Below are 21,344 nucleotides of genomic sequence, written 5' to 3'. Positions count from 1 at the left end.
GACAGAGTCACAGAGATAGGGAGCCAGGAACACTTGGACAGGGACAGAGACACACAGACAGGGAGCCAGGAACACTGGGACAGGGACAGAGACACACAGACAGGGAGCCAGGAACACTGGGACAGGGATAGAGACTGAGAGCAAGAGACAGTCCCAGAGGGAGACACAGACATACAGATTCACCTAGGCCATGAGAGAAATCAAGACTTGAAGAGGCAGAGTGAGACCAGGCCTCCCCGTTCACCACTGTGTCCCCAGCACTGAATACAAAGTTTGTGTAATGAAGCAGGGTGACACACTCAGAAACCCAGGGAACCGAGTGGAGTCTCAGCGGGCTAACGGGACCCACCCAGGCACCTAGTGGGGAGGAAACCCGGACCCGGCGACAGAAGGAGGTGGGGGCAGGGCTCCGCTCAGAGGATGCCCCCTCCCTCCAGCCAGCCCCCGGAGTGGGTGTGCGCACGTGTGTCGGGGGGAGGGCCTTTGTCCCGAGCCTCAGGGAGGGGGGACGCCTTTAAGCTGAAACCCCGCCCCTCGGTCGTCATGGCAACGCCTCCCCCCAGCCGGGGCTCCCACATTTCAGCAGGTGCCTGAGCTGGAGCTCCCGCCGCCGCCGCCGCCCTTGCCTCCGGCTCCTCTGCGCCCTTGCCCTCGGCTCTCCGCCCTGCCCGCCCGCTCCCCCTGGCGGAGCCGGCGCGCCCCGGGGAGCCGCTCCCTGCCCTGCGCTCCGCGCCTGGAGGTGCCTCGCCCCTCTCCTTCCCTCCTCGCAATTTCCCCGTGGCTCAGTGCTCTCCCGAGTCTCCGGCTCCTCGCCCTTCCACCTGTTTCCCCAGAAAGGCAGGATCCTGGTCCCTGCTACGTTCCTGGGGCCATGGCAGGCCTGGGCCCCGGCGGAGGCGATTCAGAGGGGGGACCCCGGCCCCTGTTTTGCAGAAAGGGGGCTCTGAGGCAGAAGGTGGTCCACGAAGTCAAGAGCCACAAGTTCACCGCCCGCTTCTTCAAGCAGCCAACCTTCTGCAGCCACTGCACCGACTTCATCTGGTGAGGGAAGGGGCTGGGGGCCTGAGGGACGAGGGAACGAGGGATGGAGACTCCTGTCACCCCAGACCCCTGACGGTTGGGAAAGGAGAGGGCTGCAGCCCTGGCTCGTGGTCCTAGGGTAGGAAGGGGCTGGGGGCCCGGATTCCTGCGTCTGAGGGAGGAGGGAACTAGGGGTCTGAACTCCTGAGTCTGAGTGGGGGGCTGGGTGCCCAGACCCCTGGGTCTGAGGGAGGAGGGGGCTGGAGGCCTGGACTCCTGGGTCTGAGGGAGGAGGGGCTGAGGGAGTCTGGACTCGGTCTGAGGGAGGAGGGGGCTGTGGGATGGACTCCTGGGTCTGAGGGAGGAGGGGCCGGGAGTCTGGGCTCCTGGGTCTGAGAAAAGAAGGGCTGAGGGCCAGAATTTCTGGGTTCTAGAACAAGAAGCAGCTGGGGTCCTGCTCAAGGAGGGAGCAAGGCGCAGTAAGGCTGGCAGAGGTGGGAGGCCCGAGTACCCTTTTCTGCGCTGACCTCTGATCCTTGCTTTTGCAGGGGAATTGGAAAACAGGGCCTGCAATGTCAAGGTAAGAGCTGGGGTCTCGGACTCCTGGGACCCTCAGGAGGGTGGAGGCTGGGGCCCCACAGCCCAGGAGGCTTGACACACGTGTTCTTTGGTCCCCAGAGAGGCGCGGGGGAGCCCGGGGCGGGGGGTGTGGCAGAAACACAGCCTGCAGTGGGGGGGGAGCTCTGATGGCGGGGCCACCGCGGAGGTGGTGCTGGGGGCCCCTCCCTCGGCCGGCTCCAGGTGGGGACAGATATTTGGAGAATCTGTTGCCATGGGAACAGGGAGATTTGGAAAAGGGGAGCTGAAAGGGGGGGCTGGAGATGCGAAGTCAGAGCCCCCCCCCCCAAGCTGCTGTCGCCATGACAACACCAACAGTCCTAGGCAGGGGCAGGCCGGGTGGGGTCACCAATGGGCGGGTGGGGGCCGGGCGGGGCTGGCAGTTATGGGGGGCGGGAGAGGGGGGCGAGTCCTAAAGCACCAGCTGCTACTGCTGAGAACAGAGTGAGTCAGGGAGGGGGAGGCCTGCAGCGGCCCCCAGACTCACTTCTGCCCAAGTCGCTGCTCTCTCTGTTCTGTCGGAGGACATTTCTCTGTTTTCTCTCCTCCTCAACCTGCCTCTTTTCTTGCTTTCTTGCCTCGGTGGGCTTGTGGCTGTCTATGGGATCCTATTTTCTCTGTGTCCCTGTGTCTCTGTCTTTCTCGGTCTGTCTCTGCGTCTGTGTCTCCCTTGGGCTGTGTGTAGGCACTGGGGTCTCTCTGCTTTGTGATGCTCTGTGTCTCTGTTTCTGTCTGTCTTTGGGCCCATCTCCTGAATTTCTGTCTCCTGGTTTCCCCTCCCTACTCCGTGTTGGGGTCCTCCTTTGATTTTCTATTAAACTCTCTTGATTTTGGGCCCCCCCTCTCTGGTTTTCTTTCTGTAGGGGTTTCTCTCTGATTTTCTGTCCATTGGGCTCTCTCTCTGTCCCTGTGTCTCTGTGATTCTCATCTTCAGTCTGCAGCTTTGTGGTTCATCGACGATGCCACGAATTTGTGACCTTCGAGTGTCCAGGCGCTGGGAAGGGCCCCCAGACGGATGTGAGTGCCCGGACACCTGAATCTTCCTCCTTGGGCCGCGCCCCCGCCCTCACCCCCTCGGCGTCCGTCCCAATTTCTCCTGCTATTTTTAAGGCTGGGAGGGGAGGGGGGCTGGAGAGATAGGGGGAGCTAGTCTGGCCCAGATTCCCTGCCCTTGGCCTGGAAAGGGGAAATGAGAGGGGGCTGAGACAGGCTGGGGACACAAGTGGGGGACAGAGAAGATGCAGGGGTGAGGGGACATAAGATGAGAGTTGGAAGGGGTGGGCTGTCATCCAGGGGTCAAGAGATTTAAAAAAACGGAGAGTTGAGGGACAGAGAGAGAGACAACTATTAATGCAGGCACTGAGATCAGACAGAGAGAGAATCTCAGAAATGCAGAAAAAGATGGAGACCCAGAGAGAGAGAGAGAGAGAGAGAGAGAGAGAGGCATGGAACAGAGACAGCAGCCCAGGCGGAGGAGAAGGTGAGCCACAGGAGCTGAGAGAGACAGACGGAGACAAGAAACCCAGGGAAGCAGGGCTGCAGATACCCAGAGAGACAAGCTAGAATAGAAAATGGTAGATAAGGAGAAGGATTTCTGAGACGCCAAGAGGGACGCCCAGGGAGACCCTTCAGTGCACACACATGAGCACACACACACACAGGTGCACGTGTACACACATATCCCCATGAGCACACACACGTGCATATACAGATCCCTCATGCACGCACACATACACACACAGCCTCTCCCCCCCCCCCCCCCCCCCCGTCCGCTTCCCATGACTTACAAGAACAGTCGGCCTGGGGCCCCTTCCTGACCCCTCCTTCACTTTCTGTCTGGCTGTGGGGCTCTTCTCTCGGGGCCTCTATCTACGCTGTTCAGGATGGCAGCCACCGGCCACACCTCGATAGCTAGAGGTGCACTTGGGGGGGCTACCATGACTGGCCAACGGAAATCTAAACCCCATTTAATCTGAACTGATTTAAATTTAAACAGCCACGTGTGATTAGTGACTACTGGGTGGGACAGCATATAAATCCCGACCTCCCCCCGCTTGTTTTGGTAGTTCAATGAAGCCAGGGGGCTTGAGAGTCTAGCCCAGGTTTTGACGTAGGCTTGGAGCCAGTTTTACGATTAGCAGATGAAGAGACGGAATGAGAACCTGAGACAGAGAGAGAGAGAGGGACAGAGAGAGCCCCAGAAGTCCATGGGACATTTTGCCAGCTGCTTAGGGGAAGAAAATTGAAGTTTGCATAGAGGGTGTGATTTCATAGAACATATATTGAGCTCCACTGTCTACTAGCACCCATATATGTCGTTGATGAGCCGCCTTGCCTGCCCACCTGCACCCCCAACACCATTTCTGATTTATCCAGCGCTCACTGCACGCGCTCAGCAGCTATCTTGCAGACAGCACAGGAGAGTGTCTGCGCAACGTACAAGGTGAGGTGTGGTTCCTGTCCCCATCGGAGCAGAGGCTCCGGAGCCGAACACCTGGGCTTGAATCCCAGTTCCCCCACGGAGAGGCTCTGTGACCCCCCAAAAGTTAAAGTACTTCTCTGCACCTCTTGAGCTCCTCATCTGCAAATGGGGGTGACGACCATGCCTACCTTACAGGATCGTTTTGAGCACTAAGTGAGTCAAACGCTTGGGATGGTACCTGGTACGTGGCAAGAGACAACATACCGATTATTGTCCTCGTACGGTTGTTGCTATTACCGATGAAGGGACAGATGGGAAAACCAAGGCAGGGGTCTTCCTCTACCTCACTCTGACTTTCTTTTCTCTTCTTCTTAATGCTTTTGATCTTGTTGTAAAGTCACATGGAGCAAGGGCTAAAGAAGGGGGAAGGGCTTGGCAAGCATGATTTCCATGAGACCCCTTTCAGGGAGGCCTCGTCGCCCCATTTTATAGGAAGGAAGGCTGAGTCTCCACAAAGGGCAGTGTGGGGGGAAGCCGCAGAGCTGGGTAGTGGGCAGAGTCAAAATGTGGACGCTGATCTCTCGAACTGGAGCTGCTGGACTGTCTCCTTTTTAATAGTCATTTCACCTTGAGGATAAGAACAGCTTCTGTCTGTGGTGTGGTGGAGCCTGTGAGGCAGGCATCCTGCAGAGAGCTTCACACAGTGTGTCACTTAAAGCAGCGGGCACCCTTTGAGCTAGGGTCAGCTGAAGATCTTTAGAGGCCCAGAGCATTGAAAGAGATCATCACGCCCTACCCGCCCCCCAAGTGTCATTCAAAATAGAATCCCCGCTCAACTGCAAAAATAAATAAAAGCCCAAGAATATCCTGAATTTTCACCCTAGTAATAGCTCTCGCAATGCATTCCTAGAAAAAGGCAAATACCAAATTATTTAACACTCAGACATTGCCAGGGGTGGGGAAGGAATGCTTTACTGGTGTCCTAAGTTCACGCTTAATTGGAATCTGGACATTCAGCATTGCTTCAAGGTACAGACTATTGATTTCCACTGGGCGGAAGCAGACACTGAGGCTCAAAACTGGACACTAACTTGCCCCAAATCACACAGCTGGTAAATGGCCCAGCTCTTATTTAAACCCAGGGCTATGTGGAGACTACAATAAAATCATGAATAGTAACCACGGCAGCACAAATAACAGTACTGAGCACATTTGGCATGCCAGGCCCTGCTATGCAGTCTACACTTAGTCTTTTTTTCTTTCTTTTCTTTTCTTTTCTTTTCTTTTCTTTTCTTTTCTTTTCTTTCTTTCTTTCTTTTCTTTCTTCTTTCTTTCTTTCTTTCTTTCTTTCTTTCTTTCTTTCTTTCTTTCTTTCTTTCTTTGTCTTTTCTTTCTTTAAGTAATCTCTACACCCAATATGGGACTTGAACTCATGCCCCCAAGATCAAGAGTCCATGGAGCCAGCCAGGCACCCCTACCCTTGGTCTTTCATTAACTGAGAGGTCTTGTTCTCCATCTCACAAGGGGCTCAGAGAAGGCATCATCAGTGGGCAGACATTGACAGAGGCTGACAGTGAATGATCTGGAGTTCATCGTGGCCCACAAGTCCTCAGAGAACAGCTTTTGGGAGGTGGGGGGAGCATAGGGACTATAGAACACTAGGAGCCCCCACCTCCTTCAGGTTCTGCCCAAATGCCACCTTGTTAGCGAAGCCTTCTGTAATCAGTCTCTGCAAATTTCAATCCCCACCCCTGGCGATGCCCTTTCCTGCTTCATTTTTCTCCAAAGCACCTGCGACCATCCATCATACTATTTTATTTATTGACAGTGTTTATTTTCTGTCTCCCTCCACTAGAAAGTAAACTGCATGGGGACAAGAGTTTTTATTTGTTTGTTCACGGCTGCTCCTGGCACACAGTAGGCACTCAATAAATACTGTAGAGTGAATGAGTGAGGTGGAGCAGCAGACTGGGAGAGCAAGGTAGAGGAGGCAGAGTTCAAAGGGCTTCTCTCCCAGGGGGCTAGGGCTCCCCGCTCCTGGCCCCCCTGACGTCTCCTCTCTGCCTGCAGGACCCCCGGAACAAGCACAAGTTCCGTCTGCACAGCTACAGCAGCCCCACCTTTTGCGACCACTGCGGCTCCCTCCTCTACGGGCTGGTGCACCAGGGCATGAAATGCTCCTGTGAGTCTCCGCTGGCTGCTCCTGCCAGAGCCTGGCGCTCCGGGGCCCCTTTCAAAGCGCACTGTCTGGGTTCCGGGTAGTGCTGGAGGATGGAGTCTGGAGTGGGGGGCGGCCGGACCCGCTACCTCCGGTTTCGTCCCCGCAGGCTGCGAGATGAACGTGCACCGACGCTGTGTGCGCAGCGTGCCCTCTCTGTGCGGGGTGGACCACACCGAGCGCCGTGGGCGCCTGCAGCTGGAAATCCGGGCACCGACGGCAGATGAGATACACGTCACAGGTGAAGCCCCGCTCCTTTGTCTGGTCCCGCCCTTTTACCCCAGGGCAAGGGCCCGAGGTATTCACCGGCGCGGCGCGCCCCACCCTGCAGGGAAGGCACGCCCCCTGCGGGTCACGCCCACCCGCCTGACCCCGCCTGTAAAGGCTGAGCACCATCCCGCCACGCCCCTTCCAACTTCTAGCGGCGTCTCCAGCCTTGACTCTTGCAACTTTCAGCGCCTTTTTTTTTTTTTTTTAAAGATTTTGTCTATTGGGGCGCCTGGGTGGCTCAGTCGGCTAAGCGGCTAAGCGTCTGCCTTCGGCTCAGGTCATGATTTCAGGGTCCTGGCATCGAGTCCCGCATGGGGCTCCCTGCTCTGCCGGGAGTCGGCTTCTCCCTCTCTCTCAAACAAATAAATAAAATCTTGTTTTTAATTATTTTTTAAAAGATTTTATTTTATTCATTTGAGAGAGAGAGAGAGGGCTCAAGCAGGGGGAGAGACAGAGGGAGAGGGAGAAGCAGACTCCTCACTGAGCTGGGAACCTGATGCGGGGCTCTATCCCAAGACCTGGAGATCAGGACCTGAGCCAAAGGCAGACGCTTAACTATCCGAGCCACCCAGGCGCCCCTCAAATAAATAAATAAAATCTTTAAAAAATTATCTATTTATTTGAGAGGGAGTGAGAAAGAGAGCACACAAGCAGGGAGAAGGGCAAAGAGAGAGGGAGAAGCAGACTCCCTACTGAGCAGGGAGCTGGATGTGGAGCTCGATCCCAGCACCCAGGGATCATGACCTGAGCCAAAGGCAGATGCCCAACAGACTGAACCACTCAGGTGCCCCATTTCAGCCCCTCTTACTGGCCATTCTAAATCAAGTTCCTTGAGAGAGAAGGAGGAGAGAAAACCTAATTGGGAGGGAGGCTAGGGATTACTGTTGGTGATATGGCCTGGGTTCTTACTCCGGGGTCCTCAGTGGGGAGAGGGCTCTGGGTCTGATTTCTGGGTCACTGGCTGGAGAAAGGGCTTTAGGTCCTGTCTTCCAGGTGCTGGAGAGGTAAGAGACCAAAGACACCTGGGTAGTGAGAAAGGCTGAGAGCTTGGGTTTTTGATTGCCCACTGGGGGAGACTTAGGGGCTTCTTCCTGGATCTCTAACCCGGTATACCCTCCTTCACTCCTCTCAGTTGGCGAGGCCCGTAACCTCATCCCGATGGATCCCAATGGTCTGTCTGATCCCTATGTGAAGCTGAAGCTCATCCCAGACCCTCGGAACTTGACGAAACAGAAGACCCGAACAGTGAAAGCCACACTAAACCCTGTGTGGAACGAGACCTTTGTGTTGTGAGCCTCGGTGCAGGGGACGCTGTGATGGCTGTCAGAGAATGATCTGAGGGTCTCTGTGGCCCACAAGACCCCGGAGAGCAGACGGTGGGAGGTGTTAGAATAGAGGGAACCAAAGAAAAGGGCAGAGAAAGGCAGTGGGAGAGGGAATGGAATGACTGAGGGAGAAGGTTGGAATTACAGAAGCCAAGGGAAAAATATCTGTGCATTTAATCTCCATCAAAGCCCACTACTTTAAAGTGAGACAGAGATGGAGGGTGTTCAGAAGAGACACAAACCCAAAGAGACACACAGACAGAATGAAGGGAGGTGGGGTGTAAGCAGAGGGGTGGTGGGTGGGTGGCAGGAAGAGAAAGAGAAGCCAATTAACTGAAAGACAGAAGGACAGAGACCCAGAGGAAGGAGCGGGCAAAGAGATTCAGATAAGAGAGAGAGCTGGAGAGAAAGGACAGGACACGGGGATGGGAAGGAGCCAAGAATGTGAGAGGAAGGGAGAGAGACTGCGAGCTGTCTAGATGTACTCAAGGTCCCGATATTGGGGAAGACCCCCTTCGGGAGGATCAGAGATGACAAGACACTTTAGGGAGCAGGAACAGACCCCAGCTCACCTCAGAAGGGCTTGCCTCTTCCTCCAGCACCAAGGATGGGGAAGCCGGGCAAGTGGGGAGCTTGACCCTCACTCCTCCCCACCCTTCCCGCAGCAACCTGAAGCCGGGGGACGTGGAGCGCCGGCTCAGCGTGGAGGTGTGGGACTGGGACCGGACTTCCCGCAATGATTTCATGGGTGCCATGTCCTTCGGTGTCTCGGAGCTGCTCAAGGCGCCAGTGGACGGCTGGTGAGGGCCGGGCAGGGGTGGAGGGTGTGCCTTGGCCTCTCCGTCTCCGTCTGTGTGTGGTCTCGCTCCTCCGGACCACCAGCATCCTGCCTCCCTGCGCTTCTCTCGCCCCCGTCCCCCGGCCCTCTCTCCCTGTGTTCCCCCAACCCTTCCCTCTCTCCTTATCTCACTCCTTCTCTCTCCATCTCTGTGTCTTTCTTTCTGTGTCTCTTTCCCGCCTCTGATCCCTCTGCCTCTCCCTCGGGGCACCCCCCACCCTCCACCCACCCCCACCCCGCCTCCTGCTCCGCCCTGGTCTCCGTCTGCATGTCAGGTACAAGTTACTGAACCAGGAGGAGGGCGAGTATTACAATGTGCCGGTGGCTGACGCTGACAACTGCAGCCTCCTCCAGAAGTTTGAGGTACTCAGGCCCCGCTTCCCCGGGGGGGGGGGGGGGGGGGGGAGTCCAACCCTGCGGCTCACCGTTCAGAGCGGCTGGTTGCCCACGGGTCCTGGGACTACAATTCCCAGAAGACCCTGGGGCTCCTTCCCCTGCTTTTCTAGGGGACTCCTGCCCCAGGGTGTGATGGGAATTAGAGTTCCTATCCATTCTCATGGCTTGGGGATTTGAAGCCCTCACCCTCTGCTCTAGGGCAACGTCCTCCCTCCCTGGGGGCTCTGACTCTGGCTTTCTTCTCCCCTAGGCCTGTAACTACCCCCTGGAACTGTATGAGGTGAGTAGAGCTCAGGCCTGGAATGGAGACAGTTTCAGTCCTGTGGTCTTCATGTCTCTCCCCACGTCTCCCTCCCCTGATACCTGTTTTCATTTCCACACACATGGGCTGCACACAGACTTGGCAGCCGGGCTCGTGCTTGCTGATTAAACCTAGCACCCCAGAGGTGAATCTGACCCTTAAGTCCCCCAGGTCAGGACACAGTGACGGATACTTAAATTCCACCATGACGTACTACATCAGAGGTAGCCCAGGGCACCGAGAAGCCTAGAGGAGGCACTAAGCCAGCCCTGGGGGAGGGGGCAGGGCGGAGGGGGCCAGAGAGAGACTCCCCGAAGGAGGTGACACCTGAACGGATCCTTGAGTTTTTCTATTTATCACTGTGGCCTTCTCTCCTCCATTCGTTTTCTCGCTCACTCAACACCTATTTCCTGAGGTGTCACATACACCAGCCCCTGTTCTGGGAGTAGAATCAGTCCATTCCCTGGGGAGCTTCAATTTCAAAGTAGGAGACAGTTACAGATAGAGACATCCACCCAGAAGGAATGTGTTTGAAAATGGAGGTAGTAGCCTCAGGCACTGGGGGTACTGGAAGCTGGCACAGCCCGGGAGAGCCAGGGAAAGCTCCTGGGGGGCGGGGGGTGAGTCCAGGAGGAAGTGCAGGATTCTCCAGGTGCAGGAGAGGGAGACCAGATTTCCAGGCTGAAGGATAGAAAACCTTCCAGGCAGAGGGGAGAGCAGGTGCAAAGGCCCTGTGGTGGGAGCAGGCCTGGAGTGTCTGTAGCACAGCAAGGAGGACAGTGGGGCTGAAGCGGGGAGAGGGTTGGGAAAAGGTAGGAAATTAAGTCAGCGAGGGAAGAGGTGTGACTTGGCATTCACTGGAAGGATTTTAGCTTTTAAACTGGGTGAGATGGGGCGGGGACGTGGGCACATCAAAGGTGGCCTGAAGTGGTTTAGGTCAGAACGGGACAAGTGCTCTGTGTAGAGAATAAGACGGAGGCAGAGGGGAAGAGGGGAGGAGGCCCTGTGGAGACTCAGGTGGGAGGAGCAGGAAGCAATGGTGGTAAAGGTGTTCAGACTCTGGGTGTGCTCTGAAGGTTGAACAGCAGGAAATGCGCTCAGCACTCACGTCCTGAGAGACCTTCCTCCGTTCAACACCCTCCGTGCTGGGCGACGCTGAAGACACAAAAAAGGAGGGAGACACAGTCTCTGGCTTTAATGGGTTTTGATTTCTGGCTCTGCTTTTTAGTCTGCTGTGTGACTTTGGGCAAGTTATTTAATGTCTCTGTGCCAATTTCCTCTTCTCGAAAATGGGAGTGGGGTGGGGGCACCCAGCTGGCTCAGTCGGTGGAGCATCAGACTCTTGATCTTGGGGTCATGAGTTCGAGCCTCACATTGGGTGTAGAGATTACTTAAGAATAAAAAATAAAATGGAGGGGTGATAACAGGGTTATCTAATGGCATATAGTAATCTGAGTGTTAGTTAAATGATCAGCCCTCGAGGCTGTGGAAAATCAGTGTAAGTTCTTAAGCCAAGAGGTGGGGGGACAGAGGCAACTTTCTTTTTCTCTCTGTCTCTCCCCATCCCTTTCATTCTTGGATGCTGTCTCTCTTGGGGGCATCTCCTTATCCCAGTCTGGGGTCTGACTGCCTCTGGGTCTCTCCCCTTTCTCACAGCGGGTGCGGATGGGTCCCTCTTCCTCTCCCATCCCTTCCCCATCTCCCAGTCCCACCGACTCCAAGCGCTGTTTCTTTGGGACGAGCCCTGGACGTCTGCACATCTCTGACTTCAGCTTCCTCATGGTTCTAGGAAAAGGCAGTTTTGGGAAGGTTGGATTCCTGGGGGTCTGGGGGGGAAAGGGGAGGATGTCTGGGGGGAGATCAGATTCCTGGTCTTTAGGGAAGACATACATGGGGAGGGACATTAGGCAACTGAGTCCCCAAAGAGGTCTCTAGGGGACCCCTGAGTGCCCCTGAGAGGACAGGCATAAAGATTCAGGTGCTTTCCCTGAGGGAGTGCTCAGCAAAATCAGGGCACCTGGTCCCCTGAGAGAGAGAGGGAGGACCTGGGATTCCCATTCTCCGTGTCCCTGAAGGGGAGGGGCAGGGACCTGCATCTCTGGGTTCCTTCCCAAGATGGACTGGGCCTTTTGGGCCTCTGTCCCTAGGTGATGCTGGCTGAGCGCAGGGGCTCCGATGAGCTCTACGCCATCAAGATCCTGAAGAAAGACGTGATTGTTCAGGATGACGACGTGGACTGCACCCTGGTGGAGAAGCGAGTGCTGGCCCTGGGGGGCCGAGGCCCGGGCGGCCGGCCCCACTTTCTCACCCAGCTGCATTCGACCTTCCAGACCCCGGTAAGGAAGGGGGTGCAGAGGCTGACTCAGGTCAGGCATCTGCTCTGGGATGCTGCGATTATGGCGACGGAAAAGAACCTTCCGCGCGGACTGGGAGTGGCCGGCGGGATGGGAGCCTGTTGGGCGTGGCCTGAGCCGGCGTGGTCTTGAGTGCGGTGTGTTCTGAGCGAAGGAGTTTTGAGTAAAGGGAGTGCGGGGAGGAGAACCGCTTCCGAGTGGCCTGCCCACCGCTGGGCTCCAAGCAACGAAGCCGTCACTCTTGGATTCTGAGAGAAGGTCTGGTCAGACACGGAGCGTGTCTCCCAGATCGTGGGACGGGACAAGGCGTGAGGACCGCCAGGGGTCTGAGAGAGCATGACTCCTTCCAAAAGCTCTGGATAAACGTAGCCAGCTTCCTGGACTTAAGGCAAAGTTATTGCCCATTGCCAGTGAGGCCCGAAACACCTCTGGTTCTTAACAGGTGGTCAGGGTTGCGTTTGCGTGAGGAGGTGCGGGAAGAGGTGGCGGTGTCCCTGGGGTTTCCAGGGAATGGTGGGCCTCAGTCATCCATTCGCAGAGGGCGGACCAGTTCGGAGCAGCAGGGGGCAGGGCGGGTGGAGATTCTGTGGCGGCTGGCTTAGAGTCCTCGGGACCTCCTCGCTGCTCTGGGTTTCTGATTGTGGATCGGGAACCTTCCAAGTTTGTCTGGAGTCGCGGGAATGGACGCGTCCTGCCCTCTGGTCAGCGTGTCCCCTCTTCTAAGTCCCCCCCCCCGGCCCCTCCAGGATCGCCTGTATTTTGTGATGGAGTATGTCACGGGGGGCGACCTGATGTACCACATCCAGCAGCTGGGCAAGTTTAAGGAGCCCCATGCAGCGTGAGTCTCGCCGAGAGAGGAGGGGTCGGGGGAGGGGGCCCCAGCCTTTGACCTCTGACGCCCCGCCCCCTTCTCTAGGTTCTACGCAGCGGAAATCGCCATCGGCCTCTTCTTCCTTCACAATCAGGGCATCATATATCGGTGAGAGGTCTGGGCCTTTCACTGGAGGCCGTCAGGCCCCTGGAGGGAAAGGGATCAAACCCGCGGCTCCAGGGGCACCTGGCTGGCCCAGCGGGTAGAGCGAGCGACTGGTGATCTCGGGGTCGTGAGTTCCAGCCCCACGTGGGGTGTAGAGCTTACTTTAAAAGAAAACAAACAAACAAAAAACTAAACCTTGCCTCCCCGCCCACCCCCAGGGACCTGAAACTAGACAACGTGATGCTGGACGCCGAAGGACACATCAAAATCACGGACTTCGGCATGTGTAAGGAGAACGTCTTCCCCGGGACCACGACCCGCACTTTCTGCGGGACCCCAGACTACATAGCCCCTGAGGTAAGCTTCCCTGTGCTGCTCTTGGTGCCCCGCAACTTCGCGGGGGGGGGGGGGCTGGGGGCTCTTTGTCTAACATTCAGAGTGTGGGGGGTCCTGACCCTGGGGTCTTTGCGCGAGTCGTGGGCGGTCCAGCAGCAAGCGGCGCGGAGAGGCCTGCGCTCTGCAGTCCGCGTGGATGGGGCGGGGTCTGAGCCGGCGAAGCAGGCGGAGGTGCGGGGAGTTCTAAAGGAGTGACACTGCTCGGCTCCCAAGGATTCTGAGAGCAGGACCTGTTGCAGGACTATTCTAGAAGGCGGAGACAACTTCCAGTGTACTGAGTGGGTGGGGCCCGTGCCCCCGGAACACTGGGCGTGTGGAGGCTGTCTCCTGAATATTTTAGGAAGGGGGCGGATACTCTGAGTTTGTTAAGGAGGTGGAGCTAATGATCTGACTGTATATAAGTAGATGGAGGGTCCTGACCTTTCTCAGTTAAGTCGGAGGTGGTGGTGTTGGTGCGCTTCTTAGTGTTTCAGGGTGATTCAGTGCTAATGCCCAGGAAATCAGTGTCGTGGTTTCAAAACATGGCTGGGATCAGACTCACCCGGGGAGATTTTGAAAAACACACACATGTTGCTGACTCTGACTCTGACTCTTGAGGCCGGAATTCTAAGTGCTAGAACAGCCCCCTAGATGAATCTTAAATGCATCCAGGTTTAAGACTCTCTGGTCTCTGAAATTTAGCACCTATGCACCCTCTCCTTAAGCAGAGGGTCCGGTTGCCTAAATATTCTAGCTGGGTGGAACTTCTGACTTGGTCCTTAGGTAGTCTTTATTTTGGGGACCAAAGGAATGTTCTACGTAGGTAAATTTTGTTTCTGAATTTTCCAAAAATGTGGAGCTCTGGCCTAAGTGGTATGAGTGGGAAGAGTTTGTATTGAAAACACTTAAAGTGGGTTGGGTTCCCAGAGGGTGAGGTCAGAAGGGGACTTAGGCTTCTTAAAGCACAAACCATGATTCTTTGACTTCCGTCCTTTCTCACCAGATCATTGCCTACCAGCCCTATGGGAAGTCTGTGGATTGGTGGTCCTTTGGGGTTCTGCTGTATGAGATGCTGGCAGGACAGGTAAGGGAAGCTGGGGAGAGGCTGGCTTGGCTAAAGGCAACACGGCATGGGATGCCACCTGTTCCATGGCCTTTATCTCAAAGGAGCAGGTTAGGAAGGGATGTCTGCCACCTAAGGAGGGGTGTTAAGCAGGTGGGGACGTCCTGCCTGGATAGTGCTGTCCTTGGTCCTGAAGCACTATTTTCCCATAGGCCAGAGGTTCTTAAAACTTTTTGGTGCCAAGGACCCCATCTCAGAACAATGTGTTTAAATGCATGAAATAAAATAATGGGATTACAAAGGAAACCAATCACATTGAAATGGCTATCAAAAGTTTAAAATTTTAATTTAACTTTGTTCAGCTAACTAAATAAATTTAATTTAAAAGTATACAGTTAAGTAAATATTAACCACTGGGATGTGGACATATATGTGATTTCCTATTAATGAATTAAATAGTAATATCTCACAGTGATGGGAAATAAATAGGAAGGTCTACCAGTAATCTTGAAGTTGAGATGACTAACATTTTGAGGTATCTGCAAATCTAATGTGCTGTGATTTCTGTTGGTGATGAAATCACAGCTACTGCTATTGTGGTTTTTGCCTACATTTATAAGGGAATGCTAAATTTCAGTTAGAATTTTCAAAAAATAAAGAGGTACTTTTTCCCCTGTTTAAGCTCATGGACCCCCTCAATTGTTTAAACAGACTTCCTAGACCCCACATTAAGAATCCTTCCCTTGGGAGGCACTGGGTGGTTCAGTCAGTTAAGCATCTGACTCTTGATTTCCGCTCAGGTCATGGTCGCAGGGTGATGAGATCAAGTCCTGTGTTGGGCCCCACACTGGGCATGGAGCCTGCTTGGGATTCTCTCTCTCTCTCTCTCTGCTCCTCACTCCTTCCCTCCCTGGCTCCTGCACGCTCTCCAAAAAATAAAAAAAAGGAAGGAGGGAAGGAAGGAAGGAGGTAAAGAAGTAAAGAGGGAGGGGGAGGGAGGGAGGGAGGGAGGGAGGGAGGAAGGAAAAGAAAGAGATGAATCCTTGCCTTGGAATTGCTTTTCCTAACCCCAGAAGAGCTTGGAAGCCACTCATCCAACCAAGAGGATGCTTTTACAGTTTTTCCTGCATTTTTCGTCTCTCTTCTATTTAAGTGACATATTGTCTAATTAACGCCCTGCTGATTTGCCCAGCAGGGAAAGACAGAACAGCAAGGAGGTGCAGAGAGCTGGTGCTTCTGAGAGAGGAAACCAGAGAGCCTGAGAGGGAGAGAGAGAAAGCTTTGGTGGCTCGGTCCAATTTTTCCCTAAGATGTCGGGGGGGGGGGGTGTTCGTGTTCATGGTGGGTGATGAGGGTGTGGAAGGTGGGGAGAGGCAGTGTGTCAAGTCTCTGACTCTGTCCCTCTATTTACTCAGCCCCCTTTTGACGGGGAGGATGAGGAAGAGCTCTTTCAGGCCATCATGGAACAAACTGTCACTTACCCCAAGTCACTTTCCCGGGAAGCCGTGGCGATCTGCAAGGGGGTGAGAGCCCCCTGACCCCCAGTCTCCAAACAACACCTGTGCCCCCCCCCCCATCCTGAGCTTCCCATGCAGTGGCTCTGTGTGTGTTAGAAAAAGGCTCCCACCCTCTAGTTACTTCCCTCCCATCTGCTGGAAAAGTTTGTGTAATACAGAGATGTCGTTAGAACGCTAATCGACTGCCCTGCTCTCTCCTCTGGTCCAAGGATGGCCTCTAGTCTCCTGCCCTCTGCTGCACCCCCTCCCCAGCTCCCTGCAGGGAGTGCTGGAAGGCCAGGGCGCGCCTCTCCAGAACTGGGGGGGTCAGGTGAACCTAACTCCTGCCACTTCTCTTCCTGTGGGATCTTGGGCAAGCCACCGAACCCCCAGGAGGCTGCCTCTTCTATGGGGTTGTGGAGTTAGTGCAGGAGAAAGAGCCTAGCCCGTGGCAGCATTTCAACAAGCATTAGCACCCTTCTGCTTCTGGCTCCTGTCTCCATTCTCTCTGACTGTCGCTCTCTGGCTTCTGTCTCCTACCTCTGCCTCCATCTACGTTCAATGGGGCTTCCTGTGTCTCCACCTTTTCTCTGTGTCCCTGGGGATCTCTGTCCACCTCTTGCATCTTTGTCCCCCTCTCTCTGGGTGTCTGTTCCCCTCTTACCCCCAACTCGCATACACACATACTCTGGGTCTTTGTCCTCTTTCTGGAACTCTCCTCCTCTCTTTCTGAGTCTCTGCCTTCATATCATGTCTTTCCTTTACCCGTCTCTCTGGGGGTTTGTCTTCTGAATGTCTAACCTCTCTTTCTGCATCTCTGCTTCCCCCCAACATTTGCTCTATCTCCCACCTTCTCTGGGTCTCTGCCCTTCCCCTGGGTCTCTAACCCCCCCTCTCGGATCTCATTCCCCCTTTGCTCTGGGTCTCCAACCACTCTCTCTCTCTCACCCTTTGCCTCTCTCTCTCTCTTCCTTCATCCCTCCCTTTTCCCCTCCTTCTCTCTTTTTCTCTCTTCCCTCTCCCCCATCCCTTTTGGGGATTCTTCAAATGTCCGCTTCCTCTTTCTGGGTTTCTTGTCCCTCGTACCCTGATGCCCTGATTTTTCTCTCTTTCTCTGTCTGTCCCGGGGTCTCTGGGTTTGGAGTTCATCTATCGCATTCTCATTTATTCTCCCCCATTCCTCTTTCTCCCTGCCTCCCCCACCTCTGTTCCCCCCTGCTATTCTTCTCTCTCTGGGTCTCTATGCTCTGTCTCTGTTCCTCTGTTTTTGTCTTTCTCTCTTGCTTGTTCTCTGTGCCTCCCTGTCCGGGACTCTGTCTGTCTGTCTGTCTCTGTGTTTTCCACAGTTCCTAACTAAGCACCCAGCGAAGCGCCTGGGCTCAGGGCCAGACGGGGAGCCCGCCATCCGTGCTCATGGCTTTTTCCGCTGGATGGACTGGGAGCGCCTGGAACGACTGGAGATCGCGCCTCCGTTCAGACCCCGTCCGGTCAGCCACCTTGCAGGAACAAATCTTGGTCCCTCAGGGTGGGGGTACCCAGGAGCTCCAGTTCCTATATGTGGAGGTGGGGTGGGGCTCCCTCTGTGGAGATGCCCTAACGGGAGCTGCAGAGGCCATGAAGAATGTGCAGAGATTCCAAAGGAGACAGGAGATGGACAGAGGGGACACAGAGGGACACCCAAGGAGCAAGGAGAATTTCATCTTTCCCTCCCTGCTCTTCCCACAGTGTGGACGCAGCGGTGAGAACTTCGACAAATTCTTCACGCGGGCGGCGCCAGCGCTGACCCCGCCAGACCGCCTAGTGTTGGCCAGCATCGACCAGGCCGATTTCCAAGGCTTCACCTACGTGAACCCGGATTTCGTGCACCCGGACGCCCGCAGCCCCATCAGCCCACCGCCTGTGCCAGTCATGTAATCTCTCCTGCCGCCACTAGGTGTCCCCATTGCTCCCTCCCCGCTCCAGCCTTAGCCCCCTCTTCACCCCCTTTCCAATTTAGATCTTGCTCCCCAGCATTCTAGCCTCTGCCCTGTGGGTGCTAGGTGCCCTTCCCCAGCGTTCCTGGCATTCTAAACTCCACACAGTCTCTAGAGCCTTACCATGTTCTAGATTCTGCTGTGCTGAGCCCTGGATTCTCCCCCACCTCAGTGTTCTGGACTCTGCTCTACCGGGTTCCAGAACCACCACCATTATCCCAATTCCATGGGGTTCTAGACTCCATTATGGTAGAATCCGTGCCTCTCTCTCTCTCTCTCTCTCTCTTTTTTTTTTTTTTTTTTTCTTTCCTTTCTGGGAAATAGTCTCATGGGGTGGGCTGTTCCAGACTTGGATTCCAGAACAAACCCCCACTTCCGACCCCCCCTCCACTCCATTCTGGAGTAAGTGGGAGGCTGTGCCCCCATGCTCCAGCGCTCCTCTTCTACACTCTAGGGATTCCTGGGATGTATGAAGGATTCTTACCCCAGCTGTTCTCAATCAGCTTTTGTTCTAGCCGCCCCCACCCTAAACCCATCAGTGCTCGCCTGCCAGGTGCATGGCTCCAGTCCTGCTCGGAACCCCTCCTCCCTCCTGCTCCCCCCGCCCCACCTCGTGCCTGCCACTCTCCGGGACTCTCTCCTCCTCCCCGCGCCCACTCTTCTCTTTGGCTGTCCCACCCGGCCACAGCTGCTGGAGAATAAATTTGGGATGCTGATGCTGAAGTGTTTGGATGTTTTCTTCTAAGCTTGCAGAATGAAGGGGGTGTGGAGGTGGGACAGTGTACACGGAAACACACACACACAGGCTGGGGGCGGGGCGGCAGAGAGAGAGGGAAAGCACAGAGACCCATAAAGTGGGGAGAAGGTACCCACAGCGCCAGAGGAAAAGAGCAGAGACCGGGTGTGTGGGAAGGCACGAGTGCCGCTGAGAGGACCGAAGTGGGCACGTGCACAAGGAGGTAGCGATGGACACGCAGACCACTGTCAGGTAGAGACCCCCCGGCACAGAGACACAGGCATGCACCTACTCACCCGGAGCCATGCGCAAGCTCACAGACCCACACTGAGACCCAGAGACTGGGGCGGGGGTGGGGGCAGTCCTGAGAGGGGAGATGAAAGGCAAGCCTCCTATTGAGAGACCTGGAGAGACCCCTGGGAGACCCCACGCCAGAGAAACCAAACAAGCGAGCCTGTGAACCTAAGAGTCGGCTAGCGAAGCAGAAGACAGGCTGACGCTCCCTCCGGGCCTCTTTGCCTTGACCCACTTGCGGGGGCGGGGGGGGGGGGTGCGTGTGTGGAAAGAACAATCCCAATAGACTACAGTTCCCAGCAGACACCGCGGCGGACCCTCCCCCCCCAAGTGCGGCCCCTCGCCGCCAGGGCTGATGGAAAACGTAGTCCCGGACCCGGGCAGGCCAGTTGAATGGTGTGCCTATGTCTGTGTGTTCGGAGGGGAATGAGCCCCAAAGCTTCGCAGGCTCCCTCGGGGAGCCCCGGTGTCTCTTCGTCCCTGCAGCTTTCGGGTTTCCGGGACTCGTTCCAGTTGGATGCTGGGGCTCTCCTTGGCTTCCCCAGCACCGTGGCAGTACCCCCATACTCTGCCCGCGGCCCCCAGCCCCCGCTCCGACCCTCGGCGGGCGGCCTGCCCCTTTAAGAGTGGCCCCGCTGACATCACGGCGGGGGGGGGGGCGCTGGCCCGGCTCCCGGCTCCGCGGCGGCTGCAGGACCCGGCTTCGCTCTGCGCCCGCCTGCTGCTCTGGGGACCCCGGCCCGGGACGCCCCCTCCCGCCTCCTCCAGACGCCCAGACCCCAGGCTCCGCCCCAGGCCTGGCCAGAGCCCCAGTCCTTATCAGGGGAGCCCCAGGATTGCCCCTGCTCTCTCTCCTTCTCAGGGTCTCTCTCTCCCCCTGTCTCTCTCTCTCTCTGTCTCTTTCCCTAGCTCAAGGTGTCTGGGTCTCATCATCTCTCAGCCTAGGGCCTGTGAGCGTCTCCCTGTCTCTCTGTCTCTCTGACCTGTTCACTTCCAGAGCCCCAGAATCTCTGAGCCCGAAGACAGCGGGGGTCTTAGACCTGATCTCTGCCTCTCTTTTTCTCGCTCTGTCTCTTTTAGGCCACCTCTGTGTTTCCCCCAGTCCCCAGACCTGCGAGTCTCAGAATTTCTCAGCCTCGAGGTTTCGGTGGGACTCCAGATTCTCGGCTCTGTGTCTCTGCCTCTCTGTGTGCCCCTGCCCCTCTCGGGCTCTCTGCCTCTGTTTCTATTCTCCTTCCCTCTCTGCCTCCCCCATTCTCAAGGCCCATCTCCCTCCCTCCCTGCAGCCTCCCCCTTCCTTCCCGCCCCTCCCCTCCTCCGCAGTAGCCAATGAGCGGCCGCCGGTCCCAGCTCCCGGCGCCGTCCGCCGAGTGAGGCCGCGGGCGCGGGGGGTGGGGGGTGGGAGGCCGGGAGGGGGCCGGGACGCCGGGCTCCGGGGCGGGGGCGGGGGGCGCGGGCACCGGCGACCCCGGTGGCGGCGGCGGCGGCCGGGGGAAGCCGCGGGGCCGGTCATGCGGCTGCGGGGCCCGCGGCCCGGAGCGTGCGCCCAGCCCTGAGCGAGGTGAGCGCGAGGGGAGGGTCCTGGAAGGAGTGGGGGCTCCCCTTGAGGTGGCCGGGAGTCGGGGGTTGGGGCTGAAAGGGGCCCGAGTGGCCCCGGGGTGTGGGATTCTGGCGGTTCGGACGCCCGAGTTCGGGAGGCAATGGGGGGTGGGGGACATTGGGCCTAGGGAATCCGGGAGGACGGGGTCCTAGGGTCCTGGAGTGGGGCAACTATACATTTAATGTCCGAGGCTTAGAGACCGTGGGCCCTGAGGAGGGTGCAGGCCAGGTCATGGAGGGAGGCGGTCCTGGAGGAAGGGGGGAGGGCCCGGGCCCGGTAAGAGCAGGACGTGTCTGAGAATGGGGTCCCCAGAAACGGGGAATGCCTTCCTGAAGAGATTGGAGGGAGACGGAGTTTGGACTTGGAGCTTGGAGAATGGGACCCCTGGGATCCGAATGCCTGAATCCAGGAGAGGCGGCGATAGATAAAAGATAAGAAGGTGGCTCCAGGCCTGGGGGAGGGTCCCAAAGGAGGAAGGGCTGGAGGAGAATGAGGAGATCTGGGCGGGCCATTTGGTGTGAGGCGAAATCGGAGCGAAGAAGGAGGGGGCTTCAAAGGGGAACCGAGAAAGGTGTCAATGGGCAAGGTCCCAGCTGGGAGTCCAGGGAGCCTTGGGGGGTGGGGGGAGCTGAGGTCAGCTACCTGGGACTCAGGCAATCGGGGTGACTGGGTTTTTGATGCTTGTTTCCGAGCTGAGCGGGCTGGAACCGGAGCAGGCAGCTGGCGGTCAAGCCTTGGGACGGGGGATGGGAGGTTTGAAAAGCTGGTCCGAGCTCTGCCGGACTCGGATCCGTGACTCCTCCAGGAGGCTGGGTGTGGGGCCTGGTGGGATGGGGGCTCTGGATGATGAGATGGTGGGGGGGCGGTGAAAGTTGTCTGGCTCCCAGATCCTTGCTGGCATGGGGCAGACTTTCAAGGCTCCGGGAATTCCGATTAGAGAAAGCTGGGTCTCAATTCTTGGCTACATTGTTGGGGAGTGTTTAGGGGGTCTTAAACTTCATAGTTTAAAAAGATGATGGGGATCGCTGCTATTCAGGGATGTAGAGGTCTTCGGCTGAGATAGGATGGG

General features: G+C 56.5%; 1 protein-coding gene across 1 annotated transcript; it reads left to right on the top strand.

The window, feature by feature from the left end:
* Positions 1-561: 561 nt before the first annotated feature.
* PRKCG (protein kinase C gamma) lies at positions 562-18,365 on the top strand. Its single transcript, XM_026488414.4, has 18 exons — positions 562-1,041; positions 1,569-1,600; positions 2,573-2,655; positions 6,131-6,242; positions 6,388-6,519; positions 7,681-7,837; positions 8,539-8,673; positions 8,987-9,074; positions 9,358-9,387; positions 11,065-11,217; positions 11,556-11,744; positions 12,509-12,600; positions 12,679-12,741; positions 12,957-13,095; positions 14,117-14,197; positions 15,592-15,699; positions 17,019-17,159; positions 17,398-18,365. Exons 1-18 carry the CDS (start codon positions 872-874, stop codon positions 17,584-17,586), a joined length of 2,094 nt encoding a protein of 697 aa, XP_026344199.3. The 5' UTR covers positions 562-871; the 3' UTR covers positions 17,587-18,365.
* The last annotated feature ends 2,979 nt before the right edge of the window (positions 18,366-21,344 follow it).

The sequence above is a fragment of the Ursus arctos genome, unplaced genomic scaffold (assembly GCF_023065955.2).
Source record: "Ursus arctos isolate Adak ecotype North America unplaced genomic scaffold, UrsArc2.0 scaffold_19, whole genome shotgun sequence".
Taxonomy (NCBI): Eukaryota; Metazoa; Chordata; class Mammalia; order Carnivora; family Ursidae; genus Ursus; species Ursus arctos.
The sequence above is the reverse complement of the archived record's forward strand: the minus strand, read 5'-3'. Positions and strand labels throughout refer to the sequence as shown.